Raw genomic sequence first — 23,481 nt, forward strand, 5'->3', positions numbered from 1 at the left:
TTCCTTTACCGGCTGAGCCATTTTAGCTTTTTTGTTTTTGTTTTTTGTTTTTTGTTTCCTGTTTTTTGAGAAGAAGGTCCTCACTAAATAGACTTAGCTTGGATGGATGCAATAGCCACGGACGGAAAAACTAATTAGTACTCAAAATGATGTCATCATCATTCCTAATTTAACAACACATGGCATCTAGAGTTACATTCTCTATGAACAAGCGAATGCAAGTAAAATATTGATACTGTAGCATTTTTTAGTCTTTTTGAAAAGTTCAAGGCGAGCCTCAGACCAAAAAAATTGGGTAAGCTTCCTTTAAGGCGCGGCCCACAAGCCCCGCCCCCACCTGAGCAGCTCCGCCTCACCTAGGCAGTCCCTAGGTAAACCACATTTCCCAGAGGCCCCTGCAAAGCGCCTGCGCCTGCGCATTGGAACGGAAAGGGGGTTGCTGGTGTTCTCCTCGCGCGCTAGCTGTCCGCCTCGCCTCGCGCTCACCTCGCCTGGTTTCCGACCCCCGCCATGGAAGAGGCTGAGACGGACGCCACGGAAAACTGTCGCGCCTCCGAGGCCAAGCGAGCCTCTGCCATGCCGCCGCCGCCTCCCATCTCTCCGCCCTCCCTTACCCCGGCGCCCGCGGCCGGTGAGGAGGGCCCGGCGTCCCTGCCCGAGGCGGGCGCTCCCGGCTGCTCCCGCTCTCGGCCCCCGGAGCTGGAGCCCGAGCGCAGCCTGGGCCGTTTGAGGGGCCGCTTCGAGGACTACGACGAGGAGTTGGAGGAGGATGAGGAGATGGAGGAGGAAGAGGAGGAGGAGGAAGACATGAGCCACTTCTCGCTGCGGCTGGAGTCGGGGCGGCCGGACTCCGAGGACGAGGAGGAGGTACCGACGACCCTTCCCGACCTGGCTGCGCCCGAGCGGCCTCTGGGACCGAGCGGGACCCCGCAGACCTGCCATTGCAGCGGTCGCTGCGGCTCGCGGCACTTGTGTAGCTCTCCATCCCCGCCCACCCAGGCGTGGCCTTGCTCCGGCTTGGTTTATTTTGCGAAGTCCCTACAGATCACCTAGGACACGCTGGGACCCGCTTCTTCATTTTGTTGTCTGCGGAACCGGGAGGGGTTAGCCATCTAGGGTATCGTGAGGCTATCCTCGAGTCTACAAGTCGGACGGGGACGTAGTCATTTTTTGCAGGGTGTTGTGAGAGTTTGGGTTTTTGTTAACGTGGTGGTGTAATTTACACATTTTTGTAACTCATGTGGAAAGAAAGGCATCCCGGGGGTGGGCGTAGCCCTTTGGTAGTGTTTCTCTGGCCTGCAGGAGGCTTTGAGTTTTCAATTATCCAGCACCGCTTACATTGGGCGGTAGTGATACATTACATTGCAGGTAGTGGACGCCTGTAATACCGTTACTCCCAACATTGGGGAGGTGGAGGCTGCAAGTTCAGGGTCGTCCTTGGTAATGTGGGGTGTCCAGACTGGTCTCGGGGCGTTTTGTAAGACAACAAAAGAACAGATGCCCCTCACTCTCAGCGTAAAGTATATGCCAGAGAAGCGGAATCTCTGAGAAAAAGAGATTGAATATTTTGAAGGGTTGAAGGTGCAATTAGGTTACATTGCTTATAATGAAATCTTGAGATTATGGCTTAAATTGTTTTGAAATGAGGCCTTCCACTGTTGCTTTGGCCTGGTCTTGAACTCCTGGGCTCAAATGTGCCTTCTGTCTCAGCTGACATGAGTAAGGAGGAATATAACCCAAGACTGCCTCCCCCAGCTGGTTTATGGGTTTGAGATGGCAACGGCTTGTATTCTAAACTTGTTACCATTGCATTTGCAGCGCCTGCTGAACCTTGCTGAACTGACCCCGTACATCATGTGTTCCATTTGCAAAGGGTACTTAATAGATGCAACTACCATTACAGAGTGTCTTCATACCTGTAAGCATAGCTCACATTGCGGAATTGTAGTTTACAAATTTGAAATGTCTTTAAAGTATCCTAAACTAAACATTTTCTCTTCCAATAGTTTGTAAAAGCTGCATTGTAAGACATTTTTACTACGGCAACAGATGCCCAAAATGCAACATAGTTGTCCACCAGACACAGCCTCTTTATAATATAAGGTAAGAATAGATGCATTTAAAATGTATTTACATTTAAAATAATTATTTTAAGTATTTTTTTCTGAAATCTTGACATTGTGTAGTTGGGAATAAATTCTTTGAACTCTGTCAAAATTAGAAGAAAGGGAATGGCATAAGTGATGTGTGTGGAGCATGTAGCATGTGCTAGGCACTGTGATGTATGCTTGAGATTATATGGCCATTAGTGACGGGAATGGGGAAGAAGTGACAGCAAACACAGAAAAGTGACCGGCTATATTCTAACCTAACCCTTTAGGGTGGGGATACTTTCAGCCAGTCATTTTCATTCTGCAGCAAGTAGGTCGTTCTCAGAATTCCTGGAACGACGAGCCTTACCAGTAAGACCTGAGGTCATTATAGCATATGAACTGACTTTCCATTTCATGCTGTTTCCTTAGAGAAGAGGGGAGAGTTCGAGACAGGGTTTCTCTGTATAGCATTGGCTGTCCTGGAACTCAAGTTTGTAGATCAGGCTGGCTTCAAACTCAGATCCCTCTGCCTCTGCCGCCTTCCTAGTGTAAAGGAGTATACCACTCTGCCTGACTTCAATAACTTTTTTTAAAATGTGCACCTGGAGCCCTCAGAGGTTAGAAGAGGGGGCAATGGGTCCCCTGGAAATGGAATTACAGATGGTTATGAGCTGCCATGTGAGTTCTGGGAATAGATAGAACTTGGGTCCTCTGGAAGAGCAATCTGTGTTCTTAACCATCTCTTCAGATGAGATGGTACTTAACAATTAAAATGGAGTCTTGAAAAAAACGGTAGGAGGTGGGCTAGTGAGATGGCTCAGTGGTTCTTCCAGAGGATCCAGGTTGAATTCCTAGTATCCACAGACACATGCAAGACACTGATGCACATAAAATAAAAATCATTTAAAAAAAAAAAACAACAAACGTTGTCCTGTCCTCAAGCTCACATTCTTACTGAGTGCACAAGACCAAGGAACAGTTAGTGAACTATTCAAGAATCTATAAGATTACATATATGTCTTTGGTTTTCTGAAATGAAGTATGTCCTAGGTACTGCTAGTACTGTCTCCCTCTGCCGACTCAAGATGTCTGCTCCTAGCCAGACATGGTGGTGTACACCTTTTAACCCAGCACCCAGGAGGCAGAGGCAGGTGAATCTCTTGAGTTTGAGGCATACAGAGCAGGTTCCAGGACATTTGGGGCTACCCAGAGAAACCTTGTCTTGAAAAACAAAAAAAAATAAATATAAAATTTTAAAAAGATATCTGCTCCTGAGGGAATTTTGTACCAAAATTCGTTTTTCTGAATGCTGCAGTATTCTCTATTCTTTCTTTTCTTAGGTTGGACCGACAGTTACAAGACATAGTGTACAAATTGGTGATCAATCTAGAGGAAAGTAAGTTTCTTTCATTTCATGGTTATGACTCCCAAAGGCTCTGATTCTGCTAATTACATTTTACATGTAATTTAGTCTATGTTTTATCATTTTTTTAGGAGAAAAAAAGCAAATGCATGATTTCTATAAAGAAAGAGGTCTAGAAGTACCCAAACCTGGTAAGTTTGGATGTGTACTGTGATGTATTCATGGACTGAAGAGATAGACTATCCTTGGGGCGCTGTCCTCATTCTCTTTCTGTTAGGTGATAAAGTAGACCTGGTAGAAGCAGCTTAAGGAGAGAGGGTTAGTGTAGCTCACAGGCTACATCACATCATTACAGGGAAATGAAGGCAGAGGAACTGGAGCTGTTAGTCACAACATGCTTACACTCAAGAACAGAGAGAAATTCATGCACACATGCATGCCCACTGCTCAGCTCACTTCCAACCCAAGAAATGACACTGCCCACTCTTAGGCTGGGTCTTCCCAGATAGATTAATAGAATTAAAAACTCCTCACAGGCATGCTCATAAGCCAACCTGATACAGACAATCCCTCATTAAGACTTTCCAGGTGATTTTAGACTGTCAAGTTGAGAATTAATACCATCACAGTTGCTGTTTGGAAATACCTAGTTATATCATCCCAGAAATATTTTGACGGTAAATGCTACAGTATAACCCAACAGTTTGTAAGAATTAAGGGGACTGGGTGTAGTGCATAACTGTAATCTCAACACTTAGGAAACTGAGTCAGGAGGATTGCTGTTGAGTTTAAGGACAGCCTGAGTAACATAATGAGACACTTTTTGTTTTTTTTTCAAGACAGGATTCCTGTATGTAGCCCTGGCTTCTCTGGAACTCACTCTGTAGACCAGGCTGGCCTCAAACTCACAGAGGTCCACCTGCCTTTTCCTCTTGAATGAGGGGATTAAAGGTGTGCACCACCACCCCCTGGTGAGACTTTCCTTCTTTTTTTAAAGTGTGATTGCCGGGCAGTGGTGGCGCACACCTTTAATCCCAGCATTTGAGGCAGGGGCAGGCGGATATCTGTGAGTTCGAAGCCAGCCTGGTCTACAAAGCGAGTTCCAGGACAGCCAGGACTGTTACACAGAGAAACCCTGTCTCAAAAAAACAAAATAAAGCACAAAACAAAAAGTGTGTGAGAGGGAATCACAAACAGACTCAAGAGCTAGATTTTGTGAGTTTGTTTGTAGCACTGACCCTTGATTAGGTTAGGTGATGGGAGGAAATAATAGTAGATAATATCACTAACAAACATCTGTAAAATAAGGATGAATATCATACTTTATTAAACACATTGATTAATACCAGCACTTTGAACAGTGCTGGGCACATAGTAACTTACTTTCATGATGTTAGTAACAATGTCAGGTAGATTTGGGCTTAAATCCTGATTGTTCTGTTACTTGGTGACCTTAGGCAAATTCTCCTCATATTTTAAGTGTAGATATTGTACATTTATAATGATTAAATGAGAGTGTAATGTGCTAAGCGTGAGTATTGGACATGGTATTTGTAGTTACTTATGTTGTTAGTATTTTAATGAACTCTCTGTGACCCTGATAAATCAGTCACATGTCTGCCTTCCATTGTGGAGTGGTCCCTGAGCTTACAGTTAATTTGTTGTTTTTCTTTTTTTTTTTACATTTACATTTATTTAGAGAAGTGTGTATGTGTATGTTTGCAAGCGTATATATGTATGCACACGTGTTTGTACTTGCACAGGAATCCACTGGCAGAAGTTAGTACCTCACAAGGTGGATCTTAGGGGTCAGACCCAGAGGCTTGGCAGCAAGTACCTCTACCAGCTGAGCCATTTTTCCTACCTTAAAATCATTGATTTTTGACAGATTAACTGATGTTATTATGGAAAAGGAGATTTGTTCAGGGCTTTATAATAATTTAGTCAACATAGTTTAATACTGTGTGATTCATCCCTTAAAGATGACAATTCTTAAATTATTATTATTAATAATTATTAAAATTGTAATGCTACGTTAGCTTCTTTGTTTCTGTCTCAATTAGCTGTTCCACAGCCAGTCCCTTCAAACAAAGGAAAAACCAAGAAAGTCCTAGAGTCAGTGTTTCGTATTCCACCTGAACTTGATATGTCTTTATTACTTGAGTTCATTGGGTGAGTAACCTAGAAAATCTATTTGCTTATGTTTTGCATTTGCGTTTTGAAGCAAGGTTTTACACTGTAGCCTAGACTAGCTTTGAACTCATCCTCTGGTGCTTGGTTTTTAGTTTGTAATCCACCATGCTTGGCTTGTAAATTACCTTTTGGGGGTGAAGAGGTGGCCCAGGGGTTAAGAGCATTTGCTGTTCTTGCAGAGGACAGTTCCCAATCATGTCATATTGCTCACAGCTATCTGTAACTCCAGGTTGAGAGGATCTGTGTTGGTTTTAACAAAATGTCGATTGTTTGATTTTATGAATAAAGATTGGGACCCAGATGCTTGGGGTGAAAGCCTGCTAACTCAGAGAGGCAGAGAAAGAACCCAGCTGACATATTTCTTCCGCTCTCAAACCAGCCTTCTCAAACTCAATGTCCCTCTCATCTCGTTCTATCCATCCTCCTGACTCCCTCTTACTCTCTTTTTTTTTCTTAATAATCTTGTACTCACTTCCTGTCAGCTGGTTGGTTGTTTCGCCTCTTGACCTGTGGCTGACTTTATTTAATTCTGTGTACAATATTCAAACAGAAAGTTCTTGGATTAAAGGTGTGTGACATCACAACTATCCATAATCTTGGGGTTTATAGTGTCATCAAATATCCTGCAGCAGATCTGACACCCTCTTCTGGCCTTCTCAGTCGCCTCCAGGCATGTGGTGTACATGCCTACACTCAGGACACACATGAAATAAGTCTTCTGTTTTTAGATTAATTTTATGAAGGTTTTGCTTGCATGTATGTTACATATGTGTACCATGTAAATACCTAGTGCCCAAGGAGATCAGAGAAGGATGTTGAATTCTTTGTAACTGGAGTTACAGTTGTGAGCTGCTATGTGGGTTCTGGGAACCAAACCAAGGTCCTCCGCAAGAGCAACACATAACTTTCAATTGCTGAGAGATCTCAATCCCAAGTAATTCTTTTTCTTTAAAGAAAGAAAATTGCCGTTTAACTTTAATGTAGTGAATTTTCTTCTTGAGACAGATTCCTTATTAGCCCATGATTTCCTGCAATTAATTGTTTTTTTAATTAATTATTTTATTTATTTATTAAAATTTTCCACCCCCTCCCCGCTTGTTTTGTTTTTTATTGTTGTTTGAGACAGGATTTCTCAGTATAGCCCTTGCTGTCCTGGAACTCAGTCTGTAGACCAAGCTGGCCTCAAACTCAGAGATATTCCTGCCTCTGCTTGACATTCTTTTTGTGCCTAGCTGACCTTAAATTCTAGATCCTCATGACTAAGGGCTTCCCAGGTACTGCGACTATAAGCATGTGCTGCCAGGCCTCACTTAAACAAACAAACCCAAATTAAATTCCAACAATTGTGTAATAATGAATTATGGAATATTTAAGATTCCAAAGAGTACACATTAACCAGTGGTGTCTTTATCTCACAGTAGCACACATGATCTTAGCATGAAGGAGGATCACTGCATTCAGGGCTAGCCTGAGCCGTATACAAGACCCTGCATACTTTGGCTTCCCTGTTCTCCAAAAAGGAAAACCTGGCCAAAAACCATTGCTAATAAAACAAACCAAGCAAGAAACAAAACTAATATTTTTGTTTATAGTCAAGAAGCCTTGTTCCCTTCCCTCAGGTTTAATAACCACTCTCTGAAGAGCAGTTATCATTCATTTCTTTGCAGTTTTTTACTTGATTACTGAAAGGGCAAAAGTTCTTGATCAATTGCAAGACAGGTCTGAGATGGACACACGAGAGCTTTTTTTTTCTTTTTTTCTTTTTTTAAGTTAGATTGAGCAAGGTAGCACACGCCTTTAATCCCAGTACTTGGGAGGTGGAGGCAGATGGATCTGTGAGTTAATGGCCAGCTAGGGCTATACAATGAGACCGTTTCATAAACTTTCTCCCCCTCAGGAAATGAAGTTTAAAATGCTGTGTTAAACTGCACTTGTTTTTACCACTAGGTGGCAGAAGTGTGACAATCTTATTTCTTCCCAAAGATTTAGATAACCATGTTTTTAAAATAGAGTAAGGCCTGGCCTAGTAGTATGCACGGTTTAATCCTAGCTCTTGGGAGGCAGAGGCAGGCAGATCTCTGTGAGTTTGAGTGCAGCCTGGTCTACATCTCAAGCCCAGAATAGCCAGACTACCCAGAAGCTTATTCTCAACCTGCCACTCCCCCAATCCCACCCTGCCCCAAAATGCTGGGTGTGGTAGCACACAGCTGTAAAACCCCGGTGTTCAGGAGGTGGAAGCAGGAGAGTCAGAAATTCAAGATTAACCTCAACTGCGTAGTGAGTTCCAGACCAATCCCAGCTACATGAGCTCTTGTCTCAAACATAATATAAAAATTGAGGCCGGTGAAATGGCTCAGCAGGGAAAGTCCCTGTCAAGCTGTCCACCTGAGATAGATCCCAGGAACTCATATGATGGAAGGAGAGAACTGACGCCTGCAAGTTCTCTTCTGACCTCCACATGGGCAGCACTGTGACATGAACATCAATATAAATAAATGTAAAAAATAAGTTTCTTAGCCGATCATGGTGGCTCATGCCTTCAATCCCAGCACTCGAGAGGCAGAGGCAGAGGCAGGTGGATCTTTGAGTTTGATTCCAGTTTGGTCTACAGAGTGAGTTCCAGAGCAGCCGGGGCCTGGACAGAGAAACCCTGTCTTGAAAAAGAAAATACCCCCAAAACCAAAAAGTTTTATTTAAGTTAAATGATTTGCTGCCTATGAAATGTTTATATTGTTACGTTTCATTTGTTTTATGATTATTAATTAAAATATTAATATCGAGAGCCAGGCTGTGGTGGTGCATGCCTTTAATCCCAGCACATGGGAGGCAGAGGCAGGTGGATCTCTGTGAGTTCGAGGCCAGCCTGGTCTACAAGAGCTAGTTTCAGGACAAGTACCAAAGCTACAGAGAAACGTTGTCTCAAAAAAAAAAAAAACAAACAACCCAGTAAATAAATAAAGTATTAATATTGAGTAACCGTTTCTTTATTTTTCAGCGCTAATGAAGATACAGGACACTTTAAGGTAATTCATTTTTTGTTTACTTTATAAGAGGATGCTATAGATAAAAATTCTGAATCGGATTAGCAACCAAGTAAAGATTATGTTTAATTAAAATTAAATGTTCGATAAGCAAGCTACTGAAATTCAACAATAATGCTATATTGGTGTCTCAGGGTAAGGAACATTAAGCAGAGCTTTGTTACTGAATCAGAAAGTAATCTAAGGAAAATAAGTAAATAATTCACAAAACCAAATGCCATGTTGATTGGTTATTCATTATTTTTTAGGTTTTTGAAATAGGTCTTATATAGCCCCATGCTGGCCTTGAATTTGTTATGCAGCCAAAGATGACTTTGAACTTCTGATCATCCTGCCTCTACTTTCCAAGTGCTAGGATTACAAGCATGTACTACCAGTCCCAACTTTAATGTAATTTTAAAAAATTCTAAGAGTCAGGTGTGGTAGTTATAAGCTTGTTTTCCTACCTCTCTGGAGGCTGCAGCAAGAGGATCCAAAATTTGAAGTCAGCCTAGGCTACTCTGTAAGACCAGTCTAAAAAAAAAAAATCCAAAGTGTCTTGTATAGTTGGTGCTTAGAGTTTAACATGAATTTAAATCTTTATATTATAAACATTTTTGACTAAGTTAACCTGCCTTAACTTGTCACTTCAAGCATTCACTGAGATTTGAGGTAAGAATAAAACTACTTTGTATCATATTTTGTCAGTTGTTGAGATGTATAGCAAGCTAGAGACACTTAGAAAAGTAGATCTCTGATGTATTTGTGATAAAGACTGTTCATTTTATTAAGAAATGGCAGAGTTGTTTTGTTTGTGACACCTATGTACTAGAGTTCTAAGGGAAAAGCCATGGCTGTGTGAGTCCCAACACACAAGGCTCAGTTTCCCATCCTATTGTGAAAGTTGAGACGAGTTTGGACTAGGGATAGAGTTCCAGTTGGTGTGGCTCTTCCTTGCCTAGTATTCAAGAAGCCCGAGGTTAAGTTGCTAGCACTCCATAACCACTGTGGTTCCTATACCTGTAATCCCAGCACTTGTGAGATATACATGTCAAGTTCAAGGCAACTCTGGATAAGATTGTCTGGGGGAAGAAAAGTATTGATGAAAAGCATTAAAAGGTTTAATCAGTATTGCCACATTAGGAAAAGAACAGATAAAGCAGTTCCGTGACTCATTTGTCTTTAAGTCACTGGCTTAGCTTTTTGTGGTGGTTATTCTTTTGTGTTTTTGAGACAAGTTCTCATTCTGTAGCCCAGGCTAACCTGGAACTCACGTAGCCCAGTCTGGCACTCTGCCTGCCTTAATGCCAGGAATTTATGTGTGACACACCATGCCTGGCAACTTTAGGTTTAAACAGAACTGGGGCAAGAGGCAAGTATTTAACAAGTTTTGATCAGATTGTGGTCTGATGGGTCGTTACCTGAGTTCTGCCTCTTGAAGCTGGTTCAGAGTTTTTATTGTTTGAGGGGACAGTTTGATTCTCTTGAGATGAGTGTTCTGGCTAAAGATGTTCTCACAATGGGGAGATCTGTCTGAGGTTCTGCTGTACCTCTAATCTAATGTGACTGTCATTTTAGTGGAGATCTTCAGATGCCTTTGGGGAATCTAGAACAGGATATTGTAAAAGATGGCAGCATGGGGCAGGAGAGATGGCTCAACAATTAAGAGCCTAGACTGCTCTTGCAGAGGAACTAATTTTGGTTCCCAACACACACATTGAGTGGCTCACAACTACCTGTAATGCTAGCTACCTGTGTCTGTGTCTAGATTTCTTCTTATTTTAAATTTTAGAAATTCCATTTTTTCTTACTTTTTTTTTATGAAATAGGCCTATAGCTTAGGCTATCCTTAGCTCATGGCAATTTTTCTGCCTCAGTTTTTAGAGTACTGGGATTATAGATGTGAGCCACCATACTTGACTTCAAAAAAACAAAAACCAAAACCAAAACCCTTGTTTTCTCAAGTATATGTATATGTTGTCCAGGCTGTCTTAGCTCTTAGACTCAAGTAAACCTGAACTGCAGGCGTGTACTGCCTTGCTCTTGTGTTGTCTTCTCCCAAGTAGAGGAAACTACAAGCAGGCGCTGCAATGCCTGGATTTTCTTGTTTTGTCGTGTGTGTGTGTGTGTGTGTGTGTGTGTGTACTTATTTGCAACAGGATGCCAACCATAGTTCAGGTTGATCTTGAATTTGCAATCCTCTTGATTCCACTTCTTAAGTTTTAGGATTTCAGACATGTAGCATTGGACCGGACTTACTTGTTTTTCATGAACTTTTAAAGTAAATCAACAAGCCTTTCTATTAAAAATGTTGTTGGCATATTTAAAAGATTTGCAGAATTTCTATTACAAATTGACTCAAGTTCATAGCAGTTTTTTTTAAATATTTTTCTGGTTTATTTAACTTTATTTTATGTGCATTGGTGTGAATGTGTCAGATCCCCTGCAACTGGATCTTCAGACAGTTGTGAGCTGCCATGTGGGTGCTGGGAATTGAACCCTGGTCCTCTGGAAGAGCAGTGAGTGCTCTTAACCACTGAGCCATATCTCCAGCCCCCATAGCAGTTTTTTTTTAAGAGCCTACTGAATTATCTTGGCTTAAAAACTTGCATTAAAGTTTGTATGTAATTTTATGTATGTGTATACTTACTTAATCTGAAAAATTTTGTCTGTTTTTGTAGCCATTAGAAAAGAAGTTTGTGCGTGTTTCAGGAGAAGCAACTATTGGGCATGTAGAGAAATTTCTTAGAAGAAAAATGGGTCTTGATCCAGCTTGTCAGGTACAGTACATGTATGTAAAAGGAAAGGTGAGGTTGAAAGACTACCCTTGACATACTGAAGAATTGTCTCTAGAATCATGCAGTGGCTTTTATATGATACAGATATGACTATTAATAGAATGTTGATATAACTGATATTAATTATAGTTCTCCAGGAAACAAAACTGATAGAATGGATATCAATACAATAAATATATATTTTATATATATATATATAATAAACCTATATATATAGGTTTACTAGAATGTTTTACAGGCTATGATCCAACTAGTCCAACAATGTCTCTTGATGCAAAAGTCAAGAATCTGGTAGTTGAGTTCACGGGGATAAGACAGCTGGTCTTCATTCTGCATACTAGTAACAGTAAAATAATGCCTGAGCAGCAGGATAGATGAACTCGCTAGTGAGATAGGCTGCCTCCAGAAGGTCGATCTTCTGACCTCAAATGATCCATTTAAGAAAATTCTGCACAGCCTGTCAGTGGTGGCACACACCTTTAATCCTAGCACTTGGGAGGCAGAAGCAGGCAGATCTCTGTGAGTTTGAGGCCAGCCTGATCTACAAAGTGAGTTCCAGGACAGCCAGAGCTGTAACATAGAGAAACCCTATCTTGAAAAACAAAACAAAAAAAAAAAAAGAAAGAAAAAATCTTCACAGGTATACGCAGCTGCTTGGGTGTGGTCAGGTTGACAGACAAGATGAGCCATCACACCCTCCATTTCTTACTGCCATTGGTGACCATCTCTTGATTTCGGGAAAAACTGAAGGTGTGAAAAATACTAACAGATTTCTGGGTCCTCAGTTCCAGTTCTTTTGCAGTTGATAATAGAACAAGAGGTTACTTGGCTTCTGCTTTCCATCAGAAGACTTTCTTGCTAATGTAACAGGGAAACTCAAACTCCTAGGAAACTGAAATAAATATAAAAATGCCTCCTGCTTATATAGTATTTTCTTGATATAAGTTAGAAAACATCAAACTTTGCATGTTGTAAAAAATTAAAATGTTGCTGGGTGTTGGTGGAGCATGGTCGGGTGGTGGTGGTTCACACCTTTAATCCTAGTAGTCGGGAGGCAGAGGCAGGTGGATCTCTGTGAGTTCACAGCCAGCCTGGTCTACAGATCTAGCTCCAGGACAGGCTCCAAAACTACAGAGAAACCCTGTCTAGAAAAACCAAAATTAAAATGTTCCCAAAATTCTAGTTCTGGACCACCTGAAAATTATTTTTATATATCTTTGGTTTTTCATCCATTAAATTTAACTGTCATGCAGAGTTTGATAGAATATGTGTAGCTAAATATGCTTCATATTATTGACTCAGTAATACACGTGTTAAAATAATGACTGAAATTATACTGCTTTTAGTATTAATCTCAATATCTTGGGTTTCTGTTTACGTGTGCCTAGCTAGCTAGCTATAACCTCAGGTCATCAGTAAGACTTTTTTTTTTTTTAAAGATTTATTTATTATGTATACAACATTCCTTCCATGTATGCTTGCATGCCGGAAGAGGGCACCAGATCTCATTACAGATGGCTGTGAGCCACCATGTGGTTGCTGGGAATTGAGCTCAGGACCTCTGGAAGAGCAGTCAGTGCTCTTAACCTCTGAACCATCTCTTCAGCCCTCAGTGAGACTTTTTTACATAACAACATCACAACATGGTGACTTGACCATATACTGTAGAGGAAGTGATGTCCAGGTGGGCAGGTTCTAGGATGTCCGTTGCTCCCTCTGTGACTATATTTTGCCCAGAATTCAGTTCCTATTTATTTATTTAGTTTTTGTTGTTTTGGGACAGGGTCTCGTGTAGCTCAAACTCCTTATGGAGCCAAGGCTGGGTTGAGTTCCAGATCCTCCTATCTCCATCTTCTAAGTGCTAGAATTATGGGTATGCACTGCTGTGCTTGCCACAGTTCCCATGGATAAAAAAATAAATAAAATTTCCATCCCCAACGCTCAAGTCTGAGTTTAAAGGTTTCCTTATTTATTTATTTATTTATTTTTAGTGTTACTGTTTTACTTGTATGTGTACACATCATAGCACACATATGGAGGTCAGGGAAAGTCTTTGGGATTTGGTTCTCTACCTCCACTGTGAGTTCTGGGGATCAAATTAGAGTGTTGGGCTTGCTCGCTTAGCAAGTGCTTTTATCTACTGAGTCATTTTCCAAACCCATTTGTTTGTTTGTTTGTGGTTTTTGGAGACAGGGTTTCTCTATTTTCCCCAGCCCATTTATTTGTCTGTTTACTTACTTATTTGACAGGTTTACTTTATAGCCCTGGCTATCCTGGTACTCACTTTATAGATCAAGTTAAGTAAGATCTGCCTGCCTGTCGACTCCCAAGTTGAAATAATGGTAAAGATTATCAAAGATATAGACCCATGAATGGTGACTTTCAGTGTTTAAGCTTTCCAAATCGTAGAGATAATAAATAAGTTATTTCTTTGTGCTATATTGGAGATTGAACCCAGTGGTTCATGCTTGCTAAGTAATACCTCTGAGCTCATCTCCAGCCTCCTTTTTTGTTTTATGTTTGTTTTTAATTTTTTTCTTTTATATGTATGGGTCTTTTGCCTGCATTTAGCTGTGCACCACTTGTGCACAGTACTCAGGGAGGTTAGAAGAGGGCATTTATCCTCTGTAACTGGGGTTACAGATGATTATGAGCTGCCATGTGGGTGCTGGGCTTAAACCTGGGTGTCCTTAACTGCTGAGCCATCCTTCCAGCCCTTTGATTTTTTGCTTGTTTTTTTTTTGAGACAGGATCTCATTGTGTATACATGGCTGGCCTAGCCTATTACTAAGAGATCCACCTCTACAGTACATGTTTGTAGTCCAGGCTCAGGCGCACAGATAGATAGATTCCCTGAGCTCATTGGCCATCCAGTCTAACCAATTAGTAAGCTCCAGGTCCTGGGAAAATAAGTTAAGACAGTGATAGAGGACACTTGTTGAACACTTTTTGGACTCCATGAATAAGGGTGCACATAAAAAAAAAACTCTAATTTTTAAAAAGCCTACTATAAAATAGTTAAATCCAATCATGAAGTAGTCATGCTAATTCCCCTCTTCACATGTTTTGAAGCAGGAAAGTGGTCTGATAGCCCGTTGTTTTTCCATAGGTAGATATCATCTGCGGTGATCACTTATTGGAACGGTACCAAACTCTACGGGAAATCCGGCGTGCAATAGGTGATACGGCAATGCAGGTTGGTTTTCAACTTTATCAGACTTATGCTAAACAGATTTACAATGTAATGAATTATGAAAATTCTGTGGTGGTAGAGCTGAAGAAATGGCTCAGGGATTAAGAGTACTGCCTCCTCTTGCAGAGGACCTAGGTTTGCTGTTGAGTTTGAGGACCTTGGACTACATAGTCTATAGTCAAACAAAAGCAAAGATTCATAAACAAAAATCTTTGAATTTTAATTAAGTGTGACAGGAAACTACTGGAAACTTCTTGTAGATACTTCGTTTGTATTTTAATAATAAAGCATGCCTGAAGATCAGAGAGTAAAACAGCCCCACTGATCAGCCTTACAGACCAGGCAATGGTGACACTCACCTTTATTCTATTCCCAGTAGCTACACTAGTTTGCCATAGAAACCAGGCAGTAGTGGTGCACACCTTTATACTCAGCCCTAGAGAGGAATATAAGACGGAAGGAGACAGCTCTCACACACATTTTGAGGATTCAGGAGGCAAGATCACCATTTCGGACTGAGGTAGAGGTAAGAACCCGTGGCTGACTGTTTAGCTTTTCTGACCTTCAAGTTAAACCCCAGTATCAGTCTCTTGGTTATTATTAATTGTGCTACAACTGCTGAACAAAACGAAAGTGGCAGTTTGATTTATTACTCAAGAGTGCTAGTGGAGACAGCTGAAATTGCTTTATAACAGCCACGTTTGCTGGGTGTGGTGGCACTCATACTGTCACTTGGTAGGTGGAAGCAGGAAGACCACCTTTGACTACATAGCCAATTTGAGACCTACTGAGCTATTTGAGACACTCAAGGCTTTAATACAGTCTCGACATTACCTGGTAATTCCCTTAACATGCATTAATACATTTATGAGAGTGGAGACCACTGATCTAATTACCTTTCACTAAGCACCACATCTTCAACACTCTACACTGGGAATTAAGCATTTGAACCTATGAAGGACAAACCATAAATTGGCATAGATTTAAAAGTTAACAGTGATAGAGATATGAATAGAAAATATAAATTTAAATGTTTACATATACATATTTATAGAAAATATAAATATAGCATCTAGATTACATTTAAATTACAAGCAATTATTTTGAAAAATATGTTCGTATATATGCACTGAAGTAATTTGAGGTCTTGAAACAGCTTGTAAGCTACACTGAGTTTTATATCTGCATATCAATATATTGTTCTGAAAACTGATATTTTTAACTTCTGAACTATGACAAAAACACAAAAGTATGATTTGTATGTATATAAAACTGGTAATGGAATATTTGTATTTGTGTTATATGAACATTCACTTTGATCATGCTAATTTGAGTAAGTACGATGGTTCATGAACCAAACATGGTATATCATGTTTTATTTGACCTATGCTCCCCCCCCCCACACACTTACTTACTTATTTATCCATTTATTTGTTTGTTTGTTTGTTTGTTTATTTATTTATTGTGAGGCTGAGTTTCTCTATGGAACAGCTCTGACTGTCCCAAGAGACCAATTGCTGGTCTCTTCTATATTTTAAATTTTTAAATTCATGCAGATAAGCATCTGCTTTTTGGTTTTATCGTTGATGTTTGCCATTCCTTACTATCTCACATGCCTGATATGCATTCATTTACATTACTTTCCTGGCTTTTGTGAGCATTTGAATTGTATATCCTTTTCTAGAATCCTCTTGTCTTTGCTGGAGTTGCCAGGAACAGAAACCAGGTTGCAGTGGGTTGAGCAGTGGATGAGAAATGAAGAAACAGAGCTATGGTGTCTTAGTTACTTTCTTTTATAACATCATCATCATCATTATCATCATCATCATTATTATTTTGTTGTTTTTGAGATAAGATTTCTCTATATGGGGCTGGAGAGATGGCTCAGTGGTTAAGAGCATTGCCTGCTCTTCCAAAGGTCGTGAGTTCAATTCCCAGCAACCACATGGTGGCTCACAACCATCTGTAATGGGGTCTGGTGCCCTCTTCTGGCCTGCAGGCATACACACAGAACATTGTATACCTAATAAATAAATATTTAAAAGAAAAAAAAAAGATTTCTTTATATGGCCCTAGTTGTTTTGGAACTCATTGTGTAAACCAGACTGGCCTCAAAATCACAGAGATCTGCCAGAGTATGCTTTTTGTGTGCCTTAGTTACTTTCTATGACATGATAAAACACCATGACCAAATGCAATTTAGAAAAGGAAGTGTTTAAGCTGGATGGTGGTGGTACATTCTTAATCCCAACACTCGAGAGGCAAAGGCAGTCAGATCTCTGAGTTGAGGCCAGCCTGGTCTTCAAGAGCTAGTTCCAAGACAAGCTCCAAAGCTACAGAGAAATCCTGTCTTGAAAAACCAGAAAAAGAAGAAAGAAAAGGAAGTGTTTAATTGGGCTTATAGTTCCAGAGCATTCGGGTCTATGATGGTGGAGCATAGATTACAGCAGCAGGAGTAGCTAAGTGGTCACATATTAAACAGCAGGTAGGAGGCAAAGAGCACACTGGGAATAGCATGAGGGTTTTGAAACCTCAAAGCCTTCCTGACTGACACACCTCTACCAACTGGGGACCAGATAATTCAAACGAGTGTTTGGGGGCCGTTCCCATTCAAACAACCACATACAGAAATCTTAGCAAAAGAGGAGATTATGGGAGCAAGATTGGACTGCGAAGCTGGTGTGCCAGTAACCTTTTCTGTGTTGCTCACATTTCTTTGGCACATTTCCATGAGATCTTTTTTGCTAATTTTCTAGTAATTAAAAAATAATAGTGCCCCAATACTCTGGAGACAGAGGCAGGTGGATTTCTGTGGTTTCGATGCCAGCCTGGTCTACAGAGCAAGTTCAAAGACAGCCAGGGCTACACAGAGAAACCATGTATCAGAAGACAAACAAAAAGTAGTAGTGCTTTCTGAGGTTGGATTACTTACTTCTTAGTGCATTCCTAGTAAGAGGACAATAGTAAGGATGGTTTTAATCTTTTTGTTTTGTTTTTTCTTTTTTTAATTAATTGATTATTTATTTATTTATTGGTTTTTTGAGATAGGGTTTCTCTGTAGCTTTGGAGTCTGTCCTGAAATTAGCTCTTGTAGACCTGACTGGCCTCAATTCACAAAGATCCGCCTGCTTCTGCCTCCTAAGTGCTGGGATTAAAGGCGTGCGCCACCACTGCCCAGCTCTTTTTTATTTTATTTTTTTTAATCCTTTGAAAGTAGTAAGACCTTGTACCAAGATGGGACACAGAACCAGGCAGAATGGGTCACACTGAAACTATAGCACTTTGAAAGGTCAATCATATCAGGCTAATCTGGGCTACATAGTCAGACCCTTAAACCTTGTCTCAAAGCAAAATTGGACCTGTTGGTGCACACACCTTAACCCCAGCCCTCAGAAGGCAGAGACAGGAACTCTGAATTCCAGGTCAGTCAGGACTATATAGTGAGACACTGTCTCAACAACAACAAAAAAACAAACAAAAAAAACAAACAAAAAACCAAACCAAAACAAAACAAAAAAACGTGTGCTGGAGAGATGGCTCAGTGGTTAAGAGCATTGCCTGCTCTTCCAAAGGTCCTGAGTTCAATTCCCAGCAACCACATGGTGGCTCACAACCATCTGTGAAGAGGTCTGGTGCCCTCTTCTAGCCTGCAGGCATACACGCAGACAGAATATTGTATACATTATATATATTTAAAAAAACAAAGGATTATGAGATTAGTGGCAATAAAGTAATCCTTTAAAAAAGATAATACAGTTTTTTTTTTAAAAAAAAACACAGATGGCCACTGAATATGGTAGTAAGTACATGCCTGTAGTCTCAGCAGGTGGAGGTGGAGACAGGAAGATAAAAAGTTAGTTCCAGGCCAGCCTAAGCTACCCTTTTAGGTTTAGGGGATTTTTGTTTTGTTTGTTTGTTTTTAACTTGTGTGTATTTGAAAGAGATTGTATGTGTATTCGTGTGTAAGAAAGAACATACCTGTGTGTGTTTATGTGCACTGCATGAGGCAGCAGCATCAGATCCCCTAGAGCTGGAGTTGCTAGGTTGTCGTTAGTCATCTCTCCAGCTCTAAGAGCCTCTCTTTAGAGCAACACCTCAGCTCCCAAAAAGTACGTGAATGAACAGGCAGAAACATTAAAACAACAGTTAATTTATTTATTTATTACATATACAGTGCTCTTCCTGCATGTATGCTGGCAGGCCAAAAAAAGGGCACCAGATCTCATTTTAGAAGTTTGTGAGCCTCCTTGTGGTTGCTGGGAATTAAGCTCAGGATCTCTGTAAAAGTAGCCAGTCTAGTGCTCTTAACCACTTAGCATCTCTCCAGACCCTAAAACAACAATTAAAAAAAACCGGGGGCTGGAGAGATGGCTCAATGGTTAAGAGCATTGCCTGCTCTTCCAAAGGTCCTGAGTTCAATTCCTGGCAACCACATGGTGGCTCACAACCATCTGTAATGAGGTCTGGTGCCTTCTTCTGGCCTGCAAACATACACACAGACAGAATATTGTATATATAATAACAAAAAAACCCAACAAAACCTCAGAATACCCATACAAAGGCTTTGGAACACAGCATCTAAAATATTTAGTGTAAAGTTAGTTGACTAACAGCTCTAATGACAGCCTGCAAGGAGGTAGCAAAATATATAAAATATTTTCATCAAATAGGTGAGAGTTAGAATGTTTATTAGAATAGTAAGCTGCATTTGTGGAGTAAACATTTTATTTCTATCTTGTTTTTTGAGACAGAGTCTCACTATGTAGCTCTGGCTGTCCTGGAAACTATGTAGACCAGGCTGGCCTGACCATCCCAGAGATCCACCTGCCTGCTTCACCCAGCCTCCAAAGTGCACCGCCACTCTCATCTCACATTTTCTGAACAAATCTGTTATGATTTTTTTCAGATTGAGTCTTTCTCAGATAGATCAAGTGTTCAGTCTGTGAATAGTCTTTGGACAAAAAAAGTTCTCGGTTGTTTTTGGTCATAAATGCCTGTTCCTGGTTAGCTGTGGTTACATGAGAGGTACACATTGGCTTCTGAGCGTCATCATATTGAGCTGTTTGGGGTGGGTCACCTGAGCTGCTCAGGAGGCTGGGGCAAAAGAATTGTTTTCAGCCCAGAAATTTTTGACCAAGCTGGGCCCATCTTTCAAAAGGACCTAGAGTCTGGAGAGATAATTCAGAGTTAGGAGCATGTATTGCTCCTTAGAGGTTGTTTCATAACACCCTTGTCAAGCAGCTCACAATTCTAAGTCTTAAGAAAAAAGGAATGGGAGGCATTCCTAGGGCCTGGAATCCTAGCAGTTATTCAGAGAGTAAGGCCAGCCAGAGCCGTATAACAAGACTCTGACTCAGAAAAACGGAAAAGAGGGGCTGGAGAGATGACTCAGTGGTTAAGAGCGTTGACTGCTCTTCCAAGGTCCTGAGTTCAATTCCCAGCAACCACGTGGTGGCTCACAACCCTCTATAATGACATTTGGCGCCTTCATAAATCTTTTACCAGACAGATAGACAGACAGACAGAAAGAAAGAAACATCGACAGGGAGTTTTTGGTCATGCCAGTAAAAAAGCAGCTATATTTATCTTGTACTCTCTCTCTTTTTTTTTAATATATTTATTTATTTATTTATCATGTATACAATATTCTGTCTGTGTGTCTGTCTGCAGGCCAGAAGAGGGCATCAGATCTTATTTCAAATGGTTGTGAGCCACCATGTGGTTGCTGGGAACTGAACTCAGGACCTTTGGAAAGAGCAGGCAGTGCTCTTAACCGCTGAGCCATCTCTCCAGCCCTTGTACTCTCTTTTTTAACGTTAAAGAATTTCTCATTACTGTTAGATTATAAAAAATAGACCATGTTGGTTTGCTCATATATCATATATAACTAGTTCTGAAAGAACTGAATAGTCTTTTTTTTTTCCCTTTCCAGGATGGTCTGCTTGTTCTTCATTACGGTCTTGTGGTTTCTCCTTTGAAAATAACATGAAGAGGGTATATGAGGAAGAAAATGCAAAAGGATGCTTCTGCAGGTCTGCATTACACCAAAGATTCTCAGAAACATGTAGCCACCACTACTTTGTGCTGTTAAGAGCTAGCTTCTGATTTTCCACACCAGAACCCTAGCATTATGTGTACAACTTGAAATAATAGAATGTATTTACTACACTAGAGACTATATACAAAGCACTCAAAACTCAGGGGTAAAAACTGAAAACACTGAATTTTAAAATTCCTTGTGATTCCAAATACAAGGAAGTTGCTGGTTCCCATCTTTGAGGTAGGTTGGTCATTTGGCAGCTAGGATTCTGCCCTCCAGGCTACATGGGTTGGGCAGGTGTCCTTGCAGAACAGCTTTGCTTTGAATTCAAAGCCAATCTGCAGGGTGCACTCAGCACCAAAACTACTGTCCATTTACACAGTCCTGTCCTATTCTAAACATTAAAAACAACAGTGATCCTACTAAAGCAATGTTATCCAGCTCTGAGACAGTGGAGAGACTGTCTCCTGTTGGGTACGGCTCTTAACATCCCTAAATATGAGGTGCTTCTCTGTGATGTTTTATTTGCATAGATCAGTGCTGCTGGGACAGGTGTCACATGGGTTCCCTCAGTGTGGCTATTGATAATGGCACTTGTCATGGCACTGCTTCTGAAAGTAGCAAAAAATTTCAGGTGAATTACCAGAAGTTTACAGAATCCTTATTGTTTCATCAGTCACTTACCTTAACTGGTTCTATGTTTAATGTTTGTTTTCTCATCACTGGGATAAAGAATGAGAGTCTGAGAACCTTGCTTTCATGAAGTAAGGTCATGAAATTTATTTTAAACTTAATGTTTAAAATTAATTTAAGCATTATTTTGCCTAAAATTAGCATCCTGATGCTTTCTAGAAGAAATATTTTATAGACTCTTATTTCACAGCAAAATTTCCAAATCTGTTCAGAAACTTATAAGATTGAACTTACATTGGCAGATGTTTTGTAAAGAATTTATGAAATTGTGCGTGAATCTCTTCTGACATTTAATAAAATTTATTTTATCCAATGTTGATTTGTTGACATTTTTTTCTTTATTGTATGTATGTGTGTGCTGTAATATCGTGGGAGGAAAACAAAAGAATAATTTCTCTCCATCCACCGTGTGAGTCCTGCAGTTCAAATTCAGATAGTCAGGCCTGGTGGCAACACCTTTATCTACTGAGACAGCTCAGCAGCCCTTGGCTGGATTTTAAAAAACAAAACACTTCAAAAGACAGGTGTCTGAATTAAAGTGCCGTGACTAGGTATTAATCGGCGTCTTGCCGCTTGCCGGTGCTGTGCTGTGCTGTGCTGTGCTGTGCTGAGTTGCCGCAACAGTAGACGACTGTAGAATTTGATGCCACTTCAGCTGATGCAGCCAGCATCTAGTTAGGATTTCCAAGGCCATCCTCAGGTCAAAACATGCAAATTAAATCAGCAAAGGATGCAAATTAAAATCAGCAAGGGGAATGGCACATTTCCTGGAGTTGAGGACAGCCAGGTACAAGTTTCTGCTTGACTTATTCCGGTTGTCGTGTAGGGGCAGTGTTTAGTTCTCAGAAATTAGTGCGATGATGTTTTACCAACAAGTTCACTGTATTATTCTGTTTTAGTGGGAGTTAAGGAGGCACTGGAGTATTTGTGATTTTGTTAATTAGCTCCTTATACTGCAGAACCTGCCCACAAGCAAGTTACACTGTTAGCATAAACTTCATGCCATGGCCCCAAATCTCAGGTGTACACTGGTAATCAAAGCCTGATGAATTTACCCCTTATTGTGTAATACCACATACTAGAAATCCTGGTTTGTGGCCAGGGAGAGATGGCTCAGTGGGTAATGTCACCTTTGCCAAGCCTTAAGTTCAATATCTGGAACTCACATGGTAGGAGAGAACCAGTTCCTACAGATAGTTCTGACCTCCACATGTTTGCTATGGCATGCCTCCCATACAAATATATTATACATACACGATAAATAATGAAAATAAAATTTTGATCGGGTTGTGGGGGCTTAGGTCAGAAGTTACTCAGATGTCTAATATATATGTGTATGTATATATATATATATATATATATATATATATCAGGTTACAGAAGAGACCATATATATACATATGGTTCACTGATTTGGACAGGCTGCCTGGTCAGCAGACCCCAGAGATCCTCCCATCTCTACCTACTGAGCACTCAGTTACAAGCACATACCGCCATGTCTAGGTCTTTATGTGGGTGCTCGGGCTGAGATAGAACTCAGATCTTCATGCTTGTATGACAGGCACTTGCTAACTCATCTCCCTAACCCCTGAGAGCCTGATTTTGGAATAGGGATAGAAGCCAGCTAGGTGTTACATGCTTATTCCATCACTCGGGTAGTGGAGACAGGATCTCTCTTCTACATAGCAAGTTCTAGGACAGCCAGGGCTCCATGGACCCTATCTCAAAAACAAAATGGCATAAAATCCCTCAAGTTTGTGTGTGTTAAACATCTGTGTGTATGTATATGTACTTTTGTATGTAGGTGTGTTCCTGTACATGCATGGGAGCCAGAAGAGGGTTGCATCCTTCAGAGCTGAAGTTAAAGCATTTGCTAGAAGTTTGGGTTGTTAGAAGAGTGCTGGATCCAAGTCTGATGCTCAAGCTTGCACAGTGAGCATTTTTAACCATGGAGCCATCTCCAGCCCTCCACTGTTTGCTTTGAGACAGGGTTAGATATCAGCCTAGGATACATGATACCCTGTTTAAAAGAATAATAATAAGAGTCCCACTTTTTATCCCTTGAATGTTGTGATGTACAAATAAATG

At 40.6% G+C, this 23,481-nt stretch overlaps 1 protein-coding gene across 4 annotated transcripts; it reads left to right on the plus strand.

Annotated features, from left to right (window-relative positions):
- Window positions 1-386: 386 nt before the first annotated feature.
- Pcgf6 (polycomb group ring finger 6) lies at window positions 387-21,706 on the plus strand. 4 transcript variants are annotated; one of them, XM_048439007.2, is made up of 10 exons: window positions 391-867; window positions 1,819-1,918; window positions 2,007-2,103; window positions 3,434-3,489; window positions 3,588-3,647; window positions 5,496-5,628; window positions 8,645-8,672; window positions 11,351-11,449; window positions 14,581-14,663; window positions 20,593-21,706. In XM_048439007.2, exons 1-9 carry the CDS (start codon window positions 511-513, stop codon window positions 14,644-14,646), a joined length of 996 nt encoding a protein of 331 aa, XP_048294964.2. In that variant the 5' UTR covers window positions 391-510; the 3' UTR covers window positions 14,647-14,663; window positions 20,593-21,706. The 4 variants fall into 4 exon arrangements, with proteins under 4 accessions (XP_085550197.1, XP_048294964.2, XP_085550194.1 ...); XM_085694068.2 differs by having other exon boundaries at window positions 403-867; window positions 14,577-14,663; XM_048439006.3 differs by having other exon boundaries at window positions 406-867; window positions 5,520-5,628; window positions 14,577-14,663.
- The last annotated feature ends 1,775 nt before the right edge of the window (window positions 21,707-23,481 follow it).

Source organism: Myodes glareolus, chromosome 7, assembly GCF_982192425.1.
Source record: "Myodes glareolus chromosome 7, mMyoGla1.1, whole genome shotgun sequence".
Taxonomy (NCBI): domain Eukaryota; kingdom Metazoa; phylum Chordata; class Mammalia; order Rodentia; family Cricetidae; genus Myodes; species Myodes glareolus.

What these genes read in the sequence shown, in the direction of transcription:
- Pcgf6 (XM_085694068.2), top strand. Translation starts at nt 511, where the DNA reads ATGGAAGAGGCTGAGACGGACGCCACGGAAAACTGTCGCGCCTCCGAG. An exon ending in AAGATACAGGACACTTTAAG is followed by an intron (nt 8,673 to 11,350) that starts GTAATTCATTTT and finishes CTGTTTTTGTAG; the next exon opens with CCATTAGAAAAGAAGTTTGT. An exon ending in TAGGTGATACGGCAATGCAG is followed by an intron (nt 14,664 to 20,592) that starts GTTGGTTTTCAA and finishes TTCCCTTTCCAG; the next exon opens with GATGGTCTGCTTGTTCTTCA.